At 47.0% G+C, this 20,163-nt stretch overlaps 1 protein-coding gene across 1 annotated transcript in view; it reads left to right on the top strand.

The window, feature by feature from the left end:
* Nucleotides 1-3,060: 3,060 nt before the first annotated feature.
* ATP2C1 (ATPase secretory pathway Ca2+ transporting 1) overlaps nt 3,061-20,163 on the top strand; it is a 96,169-nt gene continuing 79,066 nt past the window's right edge. The window contains exon 1 of the mRNA XM_044295749.1: nt 3,061-3,308. Coding sequence (XP_044151684.1) covers nt 3,264-3,308 — 45 coding nt within the window. The 5' untranslated portion in view covers nt 3,061-3,263. The remainder of the gene's footprint in view (nt 3,309-20,163) is intronic.

Genomic DNA, 20,163 nt, shown 5'->3' with positions numbered 1-20,163 from the left:
CACTATTGACTTACACGGTTTGCAGCAGTTTTGTATCTGGCTTGGGAACGCCCAAAAAAAAACAGTTTTTCAGCGCAAAATGTTCCATCAGATTTCCCTACCCATGAGTGTGCACGCGTGCACAAATCATCAGGAGCAGTTTATCCTTACCACAGAGCTGAGTGCAGAATATCGAGGTCACCGCATAGCAGAGCTGAGTGCAGGATATTACCCCAATATCCAGCACTTAGCTCTGCGGTGTCCCCCAATATCCCGCACTCAGCTCTGCTATGTGGTGACCTCGATATTCTGCACTCAGCTGTGTGGTAAGGATGAACTGCTCCTGATGATTTGTACGCGCATGCGCACTCAGGGGTAGGGAGATCTGATGGAACATTTTGCGCTGGAAAATCTACCTACCCCTAAGTGCGCACGTGGTGTACGGTTTCACGCATGAAGGCCTTCTCCCGCGGCGCAGCAATGATTTTTTGCTAATCCAGTGGATGTGCGCTTGTGCAGCGCTGCACACACCCTCCTCCAGCTGATTCATGTGCGGCCGTATCACTTCCGGTATAGCGTTCTGGCAAGGTATAGGAATCTGGCAGAACACCGGCTTTCGTCAGACAAAAAATACAGGGCTGAGAAAAAGTAGCCCGCCTCCAATATCTCCAAATCAAACTGCCTAATAGTAGATCTGTCTAAGTTGTCCATAGCGACCAATCAGAGCTCAGCTTTCATTTTTCAGAGCCCTGTAGGAACTGAAAGCTGAGCTCTGATTGGTTGCTATGGGCAACTAAGACTGATTTATTATTCAGTTTGATAAAAGTGGCATATTGTGTCAGAAAGCTGGTTTTCTCCCTGGAACAGTGAGTAGTGATTTTGGAAGGCCAGGGGCGTAGCTATAGGGGGTGCAGAGGTAGCAGTCGCTACCGTGCCCATGAGCCTCAAGGGGCCCAAAGACAATTATGCCACATAAAATTATAGAAAGTGCATGCTGGTCAAGTTACCCCTCTGGCTGGAGGGAAGGGGTTAGGCCAAGAATTTGGCATGTCAGGGGTGAGAGTAAGGTTTTTGCCTCAGGCAGCACAAAGGCTATGTGCTTCCCTGGCCACAAAGCACTGAGGGAAAGGGGGGCCCAAGCTGAACTCTAGCACCAGGGCCCATAGCTGCGCCCCTGTGGAAGGCTATGGGCGAAGCAGATCGTTTAATGGAAACGCAAGGGACAAGTACCCAGGAACAAAACCACCAGCTAAACGCTGTATTCAGTCTGGTTCTGAAGTGGCATCACACTGTCTCTATAGCCAATATGAAGAAACCGAGGCCTCCATCGATCAGGACGGCCAAAGTTGTGCATTAAATTCAGCAACTGATTGCAAGAAGTCCATAAAAATCCACTCGGAGACTGTCTCCACAAATTAGTGTATTAGGAATGACTGGAGGCGAGTTCTGAAATGTCTGAACCTGAAACCGTGCCGAATAACGTGTGTGCAGGAACGGAAAGAGTCTGACAAAGATAAACTCGTAAATTACTGGACTTGGTTCTGACTATGACTGCGACAGACATTTGGACACATTTCTGTACTTCATAATAGACAAAGCTTGGTTTTATTTATCAAGTCATGTAAATTCCCAGAATACGAGGTACTGGTCTGTTAAAAATCCCCATTTGACTCACGAAACACCACTTCACGACCACAAAATTGGCATTTGGCGTGCAGTGTCAGGAACACGAATAGTGGGCCCAATTTTCTTCAAACCATCTGTGAATACCACAGTTTAGAGTTTTAAACCCAACTAATACCAGAGGAAAACATTTCCAACAAAATGATAGTGATGTCCGGATCATGAACGAATCGTTCTTTTGAACCGATTCAGTTCACTGATCCGGAAGAGTCGGTTCCTCTGACTGAGCCGATCCGAATGAAACGGCTCAGTCAGATCAGCATAGAGGCAGCAGCAGGCAGTGAAATAGGAGCCGGCAGTGGATGCTAGCCCTGCCCCTCCCCGCCCTCCAACCAATCAGAGGCCGCAGCACTGACTCCCAGCACAGGGGGAGTCGCAGGGACTCAGAGAATCGGCTGAGTCTATTAGTTAAAAGAATTGAATGAGTCAGAGACTCATTTGATTCTTTTGAGTTAAAAGAGCCGTGAGTCACCGAGTCCCTGCCAGGCTCCCTGCTCTGCGGCTCCCTGTAAGTCCGTAAGTCCGTCGGGGGGGGGGGGGGCATTGATCTAGCATGTAGCAGAGCTGTGTGTGTACAGGGTGCATGCAGCAGTGTAGCATCATGCTACATGCACCCTGTACACACACACAGCTCTGCTACATGCTGTAGCAGAGCAGGAAGTCTGGTAGGGACTCGGTGACACGATTCTTTTAACTAAAACTCTCAATTATCACAGTCTGCTCCACTGCAGCAGAGCTGTGTTTGCCAGTCCCTCCTGACCTTCGGTTCACTTGAGAGCCGACTCAGCAAGTGAACCGAAGATTCGATGAGCTGAACATGCGCATTGATCTTCAGTTCACTTGCTTCTGCCGGCTCAGGAAGTGAACCGAAGATCCGATTCATGAATCGGTTCATTTGAATGAGCTGATTCAAATGAACCGATTCAGCTCAAAGATCCGAACTTCCCATCACTACAAAATGAGGCAACATGCCACACCTCATGGAACTGTTTATGGAGGAGCGAATTGTGAGCACAGCGATAAATAGCTTGGTTCTCTCTGAAGAAAACCAGGCAGCTGTAATTCCCATATAGACCTGCAGGTGGCAGGGCTCCATAAGAACAATAAAAAAAAGTAAAAAAAATAAAATAAATAAAAGTATACTTCTAGGAAGGCAAGGAGTAAAAAAACGCCAAAACTGCCTGGCCCTCTAAGGGTTAAATTATAATTAAAATAATAATATTTCCCTTCACGAATAAGGCCCGTACATGAGCACCGCTACCTGCCAGAAGAGCGGGAATCGGTACAGCCAATCACACAGCAGGTCTCATCCTTTTCATACACGCGCCAGGATTGGTTGGTCTCACCGAGCTTGCCGATTGGCTGTTAGTGGTGATGTGGGCAGGCTGTTATGGGCAGGGAAGTGTATTACAGAACTGTCGTGTATTGCCTAACAGCTTCCGGTGCGGTTTGTAGTCAGCCGGTAAACCGGGGCACTTTACGGCGCTGCTGTTTGAGCTGCTCATGGACTAACCGTAGTAGTGAAGCCCTGGGGTCCTGAATGTGGTGCGGAGCTCGGTCCGGAGTGGGGGAGACCCCTGCGCACTGCTAGCTGGAGGGCTATGTCGTCTGCTGCAGAGGCTGGAGCGGTGGACAGCTGGAAGACGGTGAGCGCTGTGTCCCGGGTGTCACCGCCTCAGGGCAGTGCTGGGGGCACCAGGGTGAGATTTCAAAGGGTTGTCCGGGCATCCGCTGATACCCGAAGTGGACTTTATAGTTGCCAAGGCAACCAGGTGATGCTCAGCCAGTATAAAAAAATGGGACCGGTTCACAATACTTGCCTGGCATCAGGTGATTGCTCTGGTGAGGGTACTGCCCAGTGTAGAGTGCCCCCCGCTGCCAGTGTCCCCATGCCCCTGGTATAATACAGCACATCTGCCAGTGCTGCCTTCTCTTCATTGGTTACCTGCCGGTAGTTGGCATTGTAGCAGCAAGCAGTGAATGGAAAGGCAGAGCTGTAATCACAGTGTCAGCGGGGAAGAGAAGCTGGTGCTCACCTATCCTGAGGATAAGTTACCATTATGGGTAGGTGTGCTGTCTGGAGACCAGGGGCAGCTCACACCCGTCATTTTCTGACGTGTGATGGGTGCCGTATTCTGAATACGTGGGTACTCCATAAATTTAATATTGATGTCCTATCCTCAGGATTGGTCATCAGTATCAACTCAGCGGGGGTCTGACACCGGCGGCGCCGCCCATCGGCTGTTAGAAGAGGCCGCTGTGCTCGCCAGAGTTCTGGTGAGTGCCGTGGTCTTCTCACAGCTCACCGAGCACAGCGCCCTCCATTGTATAGTGGCAGTGCTTGGTATTGCAACTCAGCCCAGGGACTGAACTGTGCCAAGGTCATGTGACTGATACACATACTAAGTGCTGTGGCCCCTTCCAACAGTGGTGGTGCCAGGAGTTGGACCCCCACCCATCTGATCCTGAGGATAGGTCATCAATCTCAAATTCCTGGAGGGACCCCTTTAAGACTTTCTCATTGACCTGTGGGCGGACACCCCTTTACTATACAGACTAGACATGTCTGGCGGTCCAGGTGTTTGTACAGCGATGATGTGCTTGTGTCAGTGTATGAAGTGTTTCTGTATCCACTGACCTAAAATGGTCAAAGAAGCCCATAAAGATGGCCACAGGTGTTCTGGGATTCACCTCACGAACTGGACGCTCTCAGTAATTCGGTGCACAAAATACTGCCGGCGTTTATGTCCGCTCCGCGTTATTCCACTCCCATCGATAGAAATTACTATTATCGTCTGCAGTATGCCCCAGAATAGGACATGTTCTAGAATTTGCGGCCCGACCACACAGATCTGCAGAAATACGGATGTGTGAACGGTTCAGTGTGGACAGCACACGGATGAAAAATACTGTAGTGTGCATGAGTCCTTCTCTTGCCTGTGGGAGAATGCTTCTGCTATACTTAGACCGCGTTCACGTCTGCGGTAAGCTGATCCGGGACAAATGCCGGTTGTCGGCCGTTGCATGCAGTTTTACTTGTCCTGCAAAAACCCGGGATTTATGCTGGAAAGCGTCCGGATCACTGTTGGACCTCATTACAGTCAATGGGGGTCCAGCTGTGAACTATAGAATACAGCAGGCTGCTCACTGCTGGATCTGCTACCAGAGATGTGAACAAAGCCTTACCGTCTTGAAGTTATGTGGATCGCTGCTCAGGAACCCGGTCATGTAGCGCACCTCTTCTGAAAATCCTGTCTCAGAAGAGGAGAGGAACTTATCTGATCCATGCAATTTTATGGTTCTAAGGATGTTAGAATCCTTCTTCCATGGGCAATAAAGGTGGGCTTATGGGGCCCGCTGGGTCCTGGCAAACCCCTTTAAACAGGGTTATCCAGTAACATATAATGCTGACCTATCTTCAGGATAGGTCATTATTATGAGATCGGCGAGCCACCGCGCTCACCGGAGCTCTGGTGAGTACGGCAGGCTCCCAGCAGCTTTCCAAGCATAGTGCCGTACACTGTATAGTGGCTATGCTTGGTATTACAGCCCAGCCCCATTCACTTCAATGGCGCTTAGCTGCAACTAGGCCATGTACGGTGACGTCAATGGCTTAGGAAAAGGCCACAACTCTCACGGAGCACCCAGCCTCTTCTAACGGCTTATTGGTGGGGGTCCCGGGTGTCGTACCCCAACACATCTGATATTGATGACCTTATCCTGGTAATAGGTCATCAATATTTGTCAGATAACCCTTTTGAAGGTGTATGGACACCATATAATGAGCTCATAGACTTGGCTCATCCACACTGAAAATATTAGATTTGTAGGGCGTTTTATATTTTACTTGAGTTTTTGGAAAAAAAGTAGTATGACACCACCATAACACACATGACCTCAAGGCCCTCAAAACACAGATCTTTCCTAGAGGCTGCTTCTTAGTGTCTTGAGTACAGGGGCCGTGGTAAAGTCATCCCTCTCTACACCCAGATTAGGACATCTAGATGGTGAGACAAGCCCTTTAAGCTCAATTTATATCAAACAGCCATAATTGCCGCTTTTACATTATTTGTGGTACCCAGGCACAAATATTAGGCAGCTTCTTTTTGTGTGTTTTTTGGAATATATTGTTTTTGGTTAAAGGGGGCCCCCCCTCCCCCATTGTCAGCAGGCGAGAGGAGATGAGGAACAAGGCGTCTGCCATTTATGTAAGTGCTGATGATACATCAGGGGTCAGACTAATGTCCCATCACAAAATCTATCCTGACTTACTAGTTGGGACATTCCTGTTATGTAGTGAGGGGAAGGTAAGCTACTGTGTACAGAATGGCGGCACATCTGTTCGGTTTGGGTGTTAGGGCCGTTTCACACGAGCGGATGCCGTGCGTGGCATCCGCTCCGTGAAAGAGTGCCAAGACCCGCTGCAGACTGCAGAGGCACGGAGCAGTAACATGACTGTTAATGCTCCGTGCCTCTCTGTGATCTCTTTCCTACGAAATCACAGTGACAACTGTGATTTCGTAGGAAAGAGATCACAGAGAGGCACGGAGCATTAACAGTCATGTTACTGCTCCGTGCCTCTGCAGTCTGCAGCGGGTCTTGGCACTCTTTCACGGAGCGGATGCCACGCACGGCATCCGCTCGTGTGAAACGGCCCTTAGGGACACATTTATAGTGTGTGTATTTTTCCCCCAAAGAAACTAAGGGTCACATTCATTAAGATCAGTGTTTTAGACGCTGGTCTTAATAAAGGCCCTGTTTTGGCGGTGCAGGTCTCTCCATAATTTTGGTGCATCCAGCACCAGTTCTAAATGTAAGCCAGCTTCCTTGCTCTCTTACATTTATTCCCTTTTCTATGCCTAAGGCCTCATGCACACGACAGTATTGCTTTTTCAGTGTTTTGCGGTCCGTTTCTTACGGATCCGTTGTTCCGTTTTTTGTTTCCGTTGTTTCCTTTCCGTTTTTCCGTATGCCGTATACAGTAATTACATAGTAAAAATTGGGCTGGGCATAACATTTTCAATAGATGAATCAGCAAGAACGGATACGGAAGACACACGGATGCATTTCCGTATGTGTTCCATTTTTTTTTTTTTTTGCGGACCCATTGACTTGAATGGAGCCAAGCACCGTGATTTGCGGACAAGAATAGGACATGTTCTATCTTTTCACGGCACGAAAATACTGAAATACTGAAACGGAATGCACACTGAGACACTTCAGTATTTTTTGCTGAACCATTGAAATGAATGGTTCAGTATATGTTCCGCATACTGAACTACAAAAATGGCCAGTATGCTGAACGCAAAATACTGTTGTGTGCATGAGCCCTAAACCAGGAGTAGAAAATGGTAAATGATAGGGTCCTTCCATACCCTGTGCCCTTCCATACCCACAACAATTTTGACCTGGCGTGAGCGGGGAGAAGTCGCAGAGCTTGCCGCAACTAACAGTTGTGCTGCCGTCTGTGCCGGAAATACGACCAATTTATGCATATTTCAGGTTAGTAAATGACCCCCTAAGATCACATTCAACAGGGAAGAGTAGCCTAAACGTTTCCTGTTTACAGAACCTAGATTCTGTGTTAGATTCCCAAAAATGTGGGCGGCAAACACACTGGTGCCAAGATGGGCGAACCTGACCTTGGCTGAAAGCAAGTATATGTCATTGCTGGCTCATAGACGAGGGTACGACTGGTGACGAAGTAAACATTGATCTGCTGCCCTGTTATTAACCCTGCTGTGAAGTCCTGAAGGTGCTGCATGCTTCAGTGTCGTGGGCCGTATTTATAGTTCTTCTGGTAACTTGGCGACGGTGCGGCTGACCACATGTGGCCAAGCTACGGCCGAAGGCTGCATGATTTTACTGCAGAATCGCGTGGCCAGCTGTACAGGGGCCTTCGACACACGGAGAGTATGGTTCCTGATAATCGCCCATTGTAAACAGTCAAGTGATTCAGCAATAATTTGTTTGTTGATTGCTTGTTTTATTAAGATGTAACAGTTTGTCAGCAGAACATAGTTTTCTCTTTATATTAGGGAGTGAGTAACCTGCGATTCCTTAAAGGGGCTGTCTCCCTTCAGCAATAGGAAAAAGCACTAGCCTATGTGCGCTCCCATGGTCCCTGTCACCAGAGAGGCCGATGCTTTTTCCTATAGTATGCAAGCACGGCCACCACTGATGGATTGCAGGGTGGTCGTAACCAAGGAAATGAGCAGAGTATAATGTGATTGGAGAGGGGGGGGGGGGGGGGAATGAGTCCAGCCAGCAAAGGAAGCAATATTGATAATCACAATACATTAGTAAGTGGCTTGTATTAACTTTCTCTACATGATAAATGCCACTTACTGAAGTAAGGGTAACTGCACACGATGCAGATTTTCGTGCAGAAAATCCTCAGCATACAGCTCCAGCAAAGTGAATGCGATTTGGCGATCTCGTGTACACATTCCGTATTTTGTACATGTGGAAACTGACTTAATGCGCAGATTTTACAATCCGCAGCATGCTAGTTGTTTGTGCGATTCCTCACCTTGTGTACAGTGGCTTTCCCCATGGACTTCAATAGGGTTTATTAAAAGCTGCAATAAAAAAAAAAACACACACATAAAACTGCACAAAACCCTTGATAAATAGCGTGGATTTATGTGCATTTTGTTCCCCGAGTTACTGCTGCTGTTTTCACGTGGATTTTCTCCCTACAAATCCGCGCCTAAGACTACCTGTACACTTGCAGATTATGTGATTTGCGTAATACAGTACCAGCAAAGTGAATGAGGTTAGACCTCTCATGTTCACTGTTGACCTGCTGTGCGGATATAGAAATCTGTAGCTTGTAAATTGTTTTGTGCAATATTTTTTTTTTTTCTTGTCTGGATTTTAGCCTTTGCCATGAAAAGGGTGAAATCTGTGGAACCCTGCATTAAATCTGTAACAAAAACCGCAAGTAAGGCCCCTTTTACACAGTGAGTTTTCCACGCAGGTGCAATGCGTATTGTGAACGCATTGGGTCCAGATTCAGTGTGGGTGCATTCATTTCACGCATCACTTGTGCGTTGCGTGAAAATCGCAGCATGTCGTATATTCTGCGTTTTGCGCGTAGCGCTGGCCCCATAGAAGTGAATGGGGCTGCGTGAAAAACGCATTGTATCTGGAAGCAAGTGCTGATGCGATGTGTTTTTCACTGGTGATTGCTAAGAGATTTTGTTTGTAAGCCGTCAGGTGTTTGTTTTTATTTTTTTGTGGCCCCATTGAAGTGCATGGATCCGCATATGGGCTGTATTTAAAAATAAATAAATGGACACAGGCAAAAAAATAAGTTTGTGTGCATGAGCCCTACAGCTTACAGCAGTATTTTTCCACGTGAGAAATTGAATTCTGCTTTACGGAAAAAAAGTTGACGTGTCAGTTCATGCTGTGGTTACAGTGACAGATGGCCCCATGTAGACTGATCCCACTGAATGGGGCTAATCCGCGGCACAAACTGCAACAGGATTTGTCTGCTCTGTGCAGGGTAGGTTATCCGGTAATTGATATTGATGGCCTATCCTCGGGATAGATGATCAATATCAGATCAATGGGCCCCCGTCGATCCGCTGTTAAAGTGCTTCTGTCACCCCACTAAAGTGATATTTTTTTTTTGGGCTAGTGAAATTAATTATATTGCGATATATGACAATATAATTGTGTTACTTACTTTGATCCAGCAGTTTCTGCAAAAAACGAAGTTTTAATATATGTAAATTCGGTCTCTACCAGCAAGTAGGGCGGCTACTTGCTGGTAGCTGCTGCAGAAATCCGCCCCCTCGTCGTGTTGATTTCCTCCTCCGGCCAGCCCTGTCGGCATTTCAAAAATCGCGCGCCTGTGTGGATTCGGCGCAGGCGCTCTGAGATGAGGATTTTAGCCTTTGCCATGAGTTCTCCTCAGAACTCCCTCAGTGCGCCTGCGCCGATGACATCACCGAAATAGAAGACGTCATCGGCGCAGGCGCACTGAGGGAGTGCTGAGGAGACGAGCCTCCTCATCTCAGAGCGCCTGCGCCGAATCCACACAGGCGCGCGATTTTTGAAATGCCGACAGGGCTGGCCGGAGGAGGAGATCCCGGCTGGCCCTGTCAATCAACACGACGAGGGGGCGGATTTCTGCAGCAGCTACCAGCAAGTAGACGCCCTACTTGCTGGTAGAGACCGAATTTACATATTATAAAACTTTGTTTTTTGCAGAAACTGCTGGATCAAAGTAAGTAACACAATTATATTGTCATATATCACAATATAACTAATTTCACTAGCCCAAAAAAAAAAAAAAAAATCACTTTAGTGGGGTGACAGAAGCCCTTTAAGAGAGGCCAGGCACTGTGAGCGCTGTGGCCTCATCCTAGGCCTTGTGACGTCGCGTTCATCGGTCACATGGCCCAGTTGCAGCTCAGCTCCATTAAATGAATGAATGGGGCTGAGATGCTGTACCATGTACAGCCGCTATACAATGTCCAGCACTGTGATTGGTGAGCGCGGTGGCTTCCTGGAACAGCTCAGGACTCGGACCCCCGCCAATGTAATGATGACTTATCCTGAAGATAGGTCATCGTTATCATTTCCTGGATAACCCCTTTAAAAATGCAGAGATTTAATATTCTCTCTGACTTGCTAAAGAGCAACTGACAGAATATTTCCCTTTGGAGTGTGAGAGTACGGGCTGGTAACGCTGTCACATTCCTCTCCTGGTCTACAGTAAACAGGAGTGGGAGAACACTCCTGGTTCTTGGCATGGGTGGTGAGGTGCCAGTGACAAGTTCCGGCTACTTCTAGTTTTTTGTCTAGAGTCCTGTTACAGAACCTGTCATGTGTTAGACACAAAGGTGACTTATATTTAGGTCTCCATTATGTCCCATTACAGAGAAACCCTTGTAGTTTTTCTGAAGGTTCCCTTTCTTCTGAGAAGTATATTGTGAGAAATAGCTTTTCTACCCCAACCATCCAAATGACCAAACCTAGTAAAGCAGGAGATGAAGCAACAGCCAAGGTTTCATTATGTTTTTTACTCACAGAAATATTGTCATTTTCTGTCCTATTTACAGCATCCATTTATGCAAATGTGACAAACGGAGGTTCAGTTGTGTTGGTGGCCACTTTGGATTGTCTTCTCGGTAAAGTGTTATTGACTTAACCTGGTTTGTCCTTTGACCACAGTTCCCATTTTGACCATTCTAAGGCCTTCTGTGACACTAAGGCAATCTGATCTGGTTATATTTCAAGGCTTCCTAAAGGAAATATAGTAGACCTTTGACCTCCTATGCAGTATATGCTATATTCATGACCAGAAAGACCAATCTAATTGCTGGTAAAATAAAAAGTGTCAACTAGAAGGGGACAATGCAATTAAAGAGGTTAAATATTCATGATCTATCCTCAGGATAGGTCAGTAATCTCTAATCGGTGGAGGTCCAATTCCCAACAACCTCACCAGTCAGCTGTTTGACGGGGCCACATGCCTTGGATAAGAGATGAGGCTTCTTCATACTATAACTAGCACAGCACTGTATGTTATATCGTGGCTGGCTTAGTATTGCAGCTCAGTAAGGCTACTTTCACACTAGCGTTCATGGGTCAGTTCGTGAGCTCCGTTTGAAGGAGCTCACGAGCGGACCCAAACGCCTCCGTCCAGCCCTGATGCAGTCTGAATGGATGCGGATCCGCTCAGACTGCATCAGTCTGGCAGCGTTCAGCCTCCGCTCCGCTCGCCTCCGCACGGACAGCTGAACGCTGCTTGCAGCGTTCAGCTGTCCGCCTGTCCGTGCGGAGGCGAGCGGATCCGTTCAGACTTACAATGTAAGTCAATGGGAACGGATCCGCTTGAAGATGAGCCCATATGGCTCAATCTTCAAGCGGATCCGTCCCCCATTGACTTTACATTGAAAGTCTGAACGGATCCGATCCGCTCAGGCTACTTGCGCACTTGCGAAATTTTTCTAAGTTATTAATGCAGACGGATCCGTACTGAACGGAGCCTCCGTCTGCATTAATATGATCGGATCCGTTCAGAACGGATCCGATCAAGCGCAAGTGTGAAAGTAGCCTAACATAGGCTTGAAGGCCGTGTGACCAATAGAGGTGGCATACTGGCATTACAGGCCAAAGAAGAGGGTGCAGTGCATGTCTCAGTGCCATAGCACTTTCCAAGGGCTTATCAGAGGCTGTGTCGGGAGTTGGATGATCAGATACCGATGACTTGGGTCTCATGCACACGACCATTCTGCGGCTCGGATGCGGACCCATTCACTTCAACGGGGCTGCAAAAGATGCGGACAGCACTCCGTGTGCTGTTTGCATCCATTGCTCCATTCCATAGCCCCGCAAAAAAAAATATAACCTGTCCTATTCTTGTCCGTTTTGCGGCACGCACATGGGCGGCTTCTGTGTTTTGGGGGATCCGAAAAAAACAAAAACACAGAAATATAGTGGCAAATCTGGGGGAGCTGCTCAACCCCTAACACTGTAGCGTGTTTTTCATTGGGGGAGCAGCCCCACCGCATGTGGACCGCAGCAAACGACTATCCCCAGCAAAAAATATTTTGCATACGGTGGAGGATGTCGGCGCGGTCCACATGCACCACAAAGGCATCCTACACAAAACGGAGCATTGTGCGGATGAAAATATAATCATAAATCACAGAAAAAATGCACCACACGGATATGCCACTGACTATACTGGCTAGTCATAAATGCAGATATTAAAAGCTGAGACTTTTGCCAATATATTCCTGTCAGGAAGATATCGGAGCCCCAAGCACCACGTCACGGTTCTCAGCATGGCAAGGGGTCCTACCACTACGCTACCTATGGTGTGAACAAGGTCTGAGGGTGATGTAATCCAGCTCACAGCCAGGCTTCCACACAACCGCCTAGCAGGACAACTAGTGCAATGTGAACAAAGCCAGACTGTAAGCCACACCCATATCAGACTATGTAATGGAGGCTACCAGGTGCAAAGAGTGTTTGAATGCCAGGTGAAGGCACATACACTACATATAAAACAAGACAAAAACACAGAAATATAGTGGCAAATCTGGGGGAGCTGCTCAACCCCTAACACTGTAGCGTGTTTTTCATTGGGGGAGCAGCCCCACCGCATGTGGACCGCAGCAACCGACTATCCCCAGCAAAAAATATTTTGCATACGGTGGAGGATGTCGGCGCGGTCCACATGCACCACAAAGGCATCCTACACAAAACGGAGCATTGTGCGGATGAAAATATAATCATAAATCACAGAAAAAATGCACCACACGGATATGCCACTGACTATACTGGCTAGTCATAAATGCAGATATTAAAAGCTGAGACTTTTGCCAATATATTCCTGTCAGGAAGATATCGGAGCCCCAAGCACCACGTCACGGTTCTCAGCATGGCAAGGGGTCCTACCACTACGCTACCTATGGTGTGAACAAGGTCTGAGGGTGATGTAATCCAGCTCACAGCCAGGCTTCCACACAACCGCCTAGCAGGACAACTAGTGCAATGTGAACAAAGCCAGACTGTAAGCCACACCCATATCAGACTATGTAATGGAGGCTACCAGGTGCAAAGAGTGTTTGAATGCCAGGTGAAGGCACATACACTACATATAAAACAAGACAAAAACACAGAAATATAGTGGCAAATCTGGGGGAGCTGCTCAACCCCTAACACTGTAGCGTGTTTTTCATTGGGGGAGCAGCCCCACCGCATGTGGACCGCAGCAAACGACTATCCCCAGCAAAAAATATTTTGCATACGGTGGAGGATGTCGGCGCGGTCCACATGCACCACAAAGGCATCCTACACAAAACGGAGCATTGTGCGGATGAAAATATAATCATATATCCGGGGGGATCCGCAATTTGCGGACCGCAAAAAACTGAACGGTCAATCATATAGCCTTATGCTGAGGATAGGCCATTTATTTATTTATTTATTTATTTATTTATTCCAGATAACCTCTGTAAATGATTGCATTCACCTTACTTTTTTGAGACCTTTGATTCAGGGGAGTCAGGTGAAAGGCACAGGGAACCTTCTTTGGCCCAACACTACACTTCCATAATGATAAATTAATCTTAAGGTACCAGAATGATCTCATGATAGTTCTGACTACATACAGTATCAAGCTCTGGCTTTGTGAATTATAGAGGATGTACTTAAAATAAGTTGTCACTTTGTCACTCTAGATAGATAGATTCGAAACCATATTGTACTCATTAGACCACCCAAATTTGCTTATAATGGTCTTCTAGGGGGAAGGGATGGCATTCTTCTGGAAAGGCTTCACTGTATATGCTTCCTGGTGTCTTTAGAAAGATGACAAATCCTATAGCCCATGACCTATATGGTTCCATTTTTCCATAACTGGGGCTTATTAAAGGGGTTGTCTGGGAGAACAATAGAAGGATCTACTTTTCTTCCAGAAACAATGCCACTCTGGTCCATGGGCTTTATCTGGCATTGCATCTCAGTCCTATATTTATTTTTAAATAATTTCTGATAACCATTGTTGTACATGTTAGTGAATGTTTTCTCCAGAAATAAGTGAAGGCATATGGATCAGAAGTGTAGAGTCAGTTGCTATAGGGATACTCGCTAATTTCTAGCATTCCCATTAAATTCTGTTTTACCAGAACCTAATAATAGATGTTTGTTCTCTTCAGCCTCAAATGCCTTCCACATAGATTATGGAATTGCTTAAATAGTGATCCCTTCCAAATGCAGAGTTCTTATCAGAATCTTTGCATGTGGCCCCAGGAGACATGTATGGCAGGCTGTCACACTAAGGGCCCATTTGCAGATATTCTACCCCATCCTGCTGGATGCCACCTTCAGGCTTCAAGAGCTGGCCAGGTTTACAAAGCTTCCAAAGCAAATACAATTTGAGGGTGTATTTAAAAAGGGCAACCAGATTATTAAATGGAAGGGAAGGTCTGTCTTATAATGAAAGGCTTAGAACCTGGGTTTGTTCAGCTTGGGGAAAGACACCCTAGATGTTATCTCCTTTACATGTGTGATCAGTACAAAAAACTGGGGCACTATTTATTCATTCCAAGAACGTTACAAAAGACCAGGGGACATTCAATATATGTGGCGGGAAGACGATTCAGACATCAGTACAGGAAAGGGTTCTTTACAGTAAGAGTAGTCAAACTCTGGAATGTCCTTTCCCAAGAGGAAGTAATGGCAGATACTATGTTAGCAAGGGTTATGTGCATTTTTGGGGACAACTTTTTTTTTTTTTTTAAATATATTGAGGAATTCTGTCACAAAGGGTTAACAGTTTTTTTTTTTTTCTAGGGCCGAATGCACAATGCCGTGGCACACGGACATGAGCGGTCAGTGGTATCCCGGCTTGGCATCCTGCTAACAGCAGGAGCGCACGGCGTCATTGGTTGCTATGACGCCGTGCGTTTCATGCCGCCGCTGCACTACAGTAATACACTCGTATGATCTATACAAGTGTGTTACTGTTGTGCACCGGCGGCATGAAGCGCACGGCATCATAGCAACCAATGACGCCGTGCGCTCATGCTGTCAGCAGGATGTCAGGCCGGGATACCACGGCCGTGTGCATTCGGCCTAACTGTGTGACTGGTACTTTCACTTTGTGCCAGTCATCTAATAACTCTTGTGTCTAAGAGGTCATAAACAATTATTTAAGCCACATTCTTATCAGTAAGATGAGAACTGAGCTATGATGAGTAAGGTCAGAGATAAGGAGCCATCAGCTGAGCTGCCTGAAGGAACAGAGAAAATTCAGATCCTGCTACCTGCTACTAGAGCATCTCAGCCCTGTACAATAAAAAGGCTCCACATTTTTGATAAAGACTAATTTAAAAAGATTTTTAGCTCAAAATGAGTACAGTACAATAATAAAAAAAAAAAGGTGTACATAGTCTTTAAAAGGCTAGATGCATATCTAATGGCAAACGGCATTGAGCGTTATAATTAAAGGGGTTATCCAATTCTAAAAATGCCCCTCCTATAGATCATACTTGCCTCGCTCCCTGGCATCCCAGCACGGCCGCTGCTGTATCTACCTGTGGCGTGCATCAAAACATCCAGCAATGGGCGGTGCGGCCAATAGCAGACAGTGACCAGCGTCCTCAGCATCACGGGTGACGTCACTCATGATGCAAAAGAGCTGGTCACCATCGCAGCCTGCCGCTGTCTGCCCCCTGACAACCCCCCCCCCCCATGTCCAGGTATTTTGATCTGCACAACGGGTAGATGCAGTGGCGACCGTGCAGGGATTTGGAATGATGTGGGTCCTGGGGAGCAGGGGTAAGTATGATCTAAAGGAGGGACCCAGGCATTGTGGGGGGGCATTTTTAGAATTGGATAACCTCTTTTAAGCTAACAGTGTTATATAATTGGTCTGGAAAAGGTTGAAATTGATGGACGTGTCTACTTTCAACCTATGTCACTATGACATGCTGCAAATTTCTAAATTCACACAGCTGGTCAATTTCTGTACAGACATAAAGCTACGTGTACTTGAGATTTGTCAGCTCTCATTCACTCTGCTGGTACTGTAAAACGCAGCATTTTTCCAAGCGTGATCCGCATCGTGTGTAGACATCCTGAGGGGTTCTCCCAAACAACATTTAGTGAGGTGACTATTTTAGCAATGCTGGGGGTCAGACCACTGTGATCTCCAGCAGTCCCAAGAATGGAGTGGTAATGTGCATGCCGGTCACTGAGTTCTGTCTACATCAGTCCCATAGCAGTGAATAGAGTGGTGGACAGCAAGTTTTCCATATGGTACTCCAAAACCACCAGGCTGGCACAGGGAAAATGGCAAACACTTCATTGGTCCCAGTGAATGTGGACGGTTGGCGGAGGGGTGAAGCATGCATTTGCCTTCCGTTTTTTATATATTGATCAGACCCTGATAGTCTATTTAGACATTATATAAAAGCTATTATACTGTTTTAAGTTGTCTGGAATACAGAACACGAGCAGTTTATTCTGCATAGGATGGAGAACAGACTGGGGAGTGGGACAGGTAGGCCTTAAGGAGTTTATGTGGAGAATATCAATGAGTTGATTTAAAGACTTCAAGGAGAAGGAGCTGGCTGCCTTTTATCAGATATTTTACTATGCAGCGCCAGTCTCTGGCTGGTACTGCTGCCAAGTCCTGGTCATGCCACTGCTGTCCTCTCCTATTGTCTGCCAGTCATGGAACAACAAGATCCGCTGGAACAAGAGTCGATTATGTTGTTAGCGAGGCACATAACTGATTGTATTATCCTCAAAGTGTAATAGTAGAAAAAATACTTACACCAAAATCAATAACAATCAGCAATAACGAAGGCCCGGGCTGCAGCAGGTAATCTGTCGCAGCAGTAACCTAACGGGAAAGACCGCACAGAAAGCCCTCAGGCCATCACATGGGCGCCTTCGGTCAGGGAGCTCTGTGTGACCGTCACATTTCCTGGGCTGACCGCTGCTTCTTTGACCCAAACTCAGTGTATCTTAGTGGTTTATGATGCTGTGAGTTTCGTACCAGCTGTGGCATACCGTATTTTACTCAGAGGATGGTCTACACCAGGGATGCTCAACCTGCGGCCCTCCAGCTGTTGCAAAACTACAACTCCCAGCATACCTGGACAGCCTACAGCTATTAGGGCATGCTGGAAGTTGTAGTTTTGCAACAGCTGGATTGCCGCAGGTTGAGCGTCCCTGGTGTGGACCCACGGTTGAGCAGGAACTCGCAGCATCCTAGATCAATGTGATGCAGTGAGTTCTGGTTAGACACGCAGCAGTCGGAAATATGACTCACACCTGTGAATTTGGCTTTGGTGTATATTCACATTTGCAGGTTTTAGATGGTGTAGAGGGGGGTTACTAGCTTTCCAGCTCTCTGCTCCTTCTTCCCCAGACCTGCGATGTTCCATTTGACATCGTAACAATCCAAGTGGTGGTGGGGGGGTTGCCAAACCAAACCTGATTTTTGGCTTCAAAAAGCACATCAACCTGTACTCTGTACTCTGCTATCTCTGAAACTCCCAGAGGGCTGCAGGGCTATCCTGTGGATAGGGGATAACCTGAACAACCAGAATACCTCTTTAATGGTCATATTATGACTGCTGTGTGGCCATTAACTATACAGACCAGCTGAAGAGTGTGGTCCTTATTAATTTAACTCCACTGTGGCTCATACAGCCACGTGGTACTCGACCACATCGCAACTGTGACACAACCGTGCAGGGTGGTCACACCCCCAGGATGCCATTAAAACGTGTGTCTTGAACCACTGATGCCGCGCTACAGATACCATTGATTGCCAGACCTCATCTGGATGTGCTACTTGACAAATGTGAGCAGTCCAAGTGCGGACATATATCTCCTTTTTACTGCAGACTGCTCTTATTAGGTACATGCTGTATATAGCCATTCAATGACATTTGCTCTAGCTGGCTGTATACCAGATATGTTAGATCAGCTTGTCCTTCATGGTTGGCCTGTGAAGCTTATCACTTTAGACTGCATGACAAGCTCTTTCTAACAAAGCTAGAACCAGCCCTGTACCTCACATGGGTCCAGAGATCTCCACATTCACTGCTCCAATTGCTCTTCTATTAAAGGGGTTGTCCGGGTTCAGAGCTGAACCCGGACATACCCTTATTTTCACCCCGGCAGCCCTCCTGAGCCTGGCATCGGAGCATCTCATGCTCCGATGCGCTCCAGTGCCCTGCGCTAGATCGCGCAGGGCACGGGCTCTTTTGTTTTCAATAACACACTGCCGGGCGGTAACTTCCGCCCAGCAGTGTGTTCGGTGACGTCACCGGCTCTGAGGGGCGGGCTTTAGCTCTGCCCTAGCCGTTTTACTGGCTAGGGCAGAGCCAAATCCCGCCCATCAGTGCCGGTGACGTCACCGGGCTGCCTGTCAGCCCCATAGAGAGCCCGGTACGTCACCGGAACTCAGAAAAATGCCTTTGCCCTGCGCGATTTAGCGCAGGGCAAAGGAGAGCATCGGAGCATGAACTGCTCCGATGCTCATGTCAGGGGGGCTGGCGGGGGGAAAATGGAGGTATGTCCAGGTTCAGCTCTGAACCTGGACAACCCCTTTAACTTCAGCCTGGCATGTAAGGGGCATCTCCTTTCTGCTGCAGGTCTCTCCCTGTAACTGCTACAGCTTCTAGTAGAACATATGGCTGGTGGCAGTTGTAGATTTAAACTGAGCATGTGCGACCAGCTCGATGAGACGGACAAAAAAATAAAAATAAGGAAAAGAACAAACAGCAGGTGGCGCTGTACAGATACACTTTATTGATTAACTCAGTAGCTTTGCTGAATGTGTAATTACATGCAATTACTAAAGTATTCATATCCAGGTGCTGGTTTGAAAAATGTAGACTATGCTTCGTGATTCAACTCTTTTGGACTGTTTCACATGAGATTCCATTGCGGGAATCGCACTCCATGTGTGAGTGTGATCCTCCGTTCTGGACTTGCAGGAGTGCATGGCATTATACTGATTTATAATGCTGTGCGCCTCTACTTGACCTTTTATTGCTACAGAGTCATATTGACATAAAGCTGTCGCTATGATACTGTATCAATAGGACCTTTCTGCGACAACATTTGTAACTTTTTGGCTTTCTCTGACAACCTCGCCACTTTTTTAAAAAGTGTGTGGGAGGAGCCGGGCTAGGGGCGGTATCTCGACGCCCCAACTGATTTAATGCCATTGGCGGCAGGAAACTGGAGCACAAAAACCGGAGATCTGCTTCAGCTCCTGGCACATGGACCACAGAAGATGCTTCTCTTAATAAATTGGTCGGACCTTCCTCCAACCTACTTTTTACTAAGGCTGGCATGAGAAACGTAATTTTCTTTAGTAAATGACCCCCAATTACAGTCTGCTGTAAATGGTCTGAATCCATTTTAATTGGTTTTGTTCTGATCATGGACGTATAAAAGGAGTCACCAGAAAATTCACTGTAAAACCATTTACAACGCCTTGTAGGGCTAGCTCAGCTGAATGTAACGGTACCTTTTTACTTGGTGAGAATTTGTTAAATTTTGGAGGAAAAGGTGCTTTTAATCCATATGCAAATGACCAGTCAAGTGCACCGAGAGCGGGCACGAGACACTCTGTGCACCCTTGCTCCTCCTGCTTCTTCTGCCAGCCCCTCTCTTGTCCTGAATTGATAGGGCCAGGTAAGATGACTATGCAAGAACCTGACCCTGTCAGGTAAGTTGAGGGGGAGGAGGCAGAGGGAGCAGGGGTGCACAGATTTCTTGGGCCGCCCTTGGTGCACTTGCTGCTCATTTTGCTTATGGAATAAAATGACTTTCTCCAGAATGAAGCATTGGATGGGTAAGTAAAAGTCCTACAAGGCATTGTGCGTAGTTTAACACTGAACTTCCTGGTGACACTCCCTTTAACCCCTCAGATACCGTGACCTGTTGAGACCACAGCATCTGAGAGGTCATTTGATGGGAGGGTTATGATAAAAGCTTCAA

Source organism: Bufo gargarizans, chromosome 5, assembly GCF_014858855.1.
Source record: "Bufo gargarizans isolate SCDJY-AF-19 chromosome 5, ASM1485885v1, whole genome shotgun sequence".
In the NCBI taxonomy this organism is placed as follows: domain Eukaryota; kingdom Metazoa; phylum Chordata; class Amphibia; order Anura; family Bufonidae; genus Bufo; species Bufo gargarizans.
The sequence above is the reverse complement of the archived record's forward strand: the minus strand, read 5'-3'. Positions and strand labels throughout refer to the sequence as shown.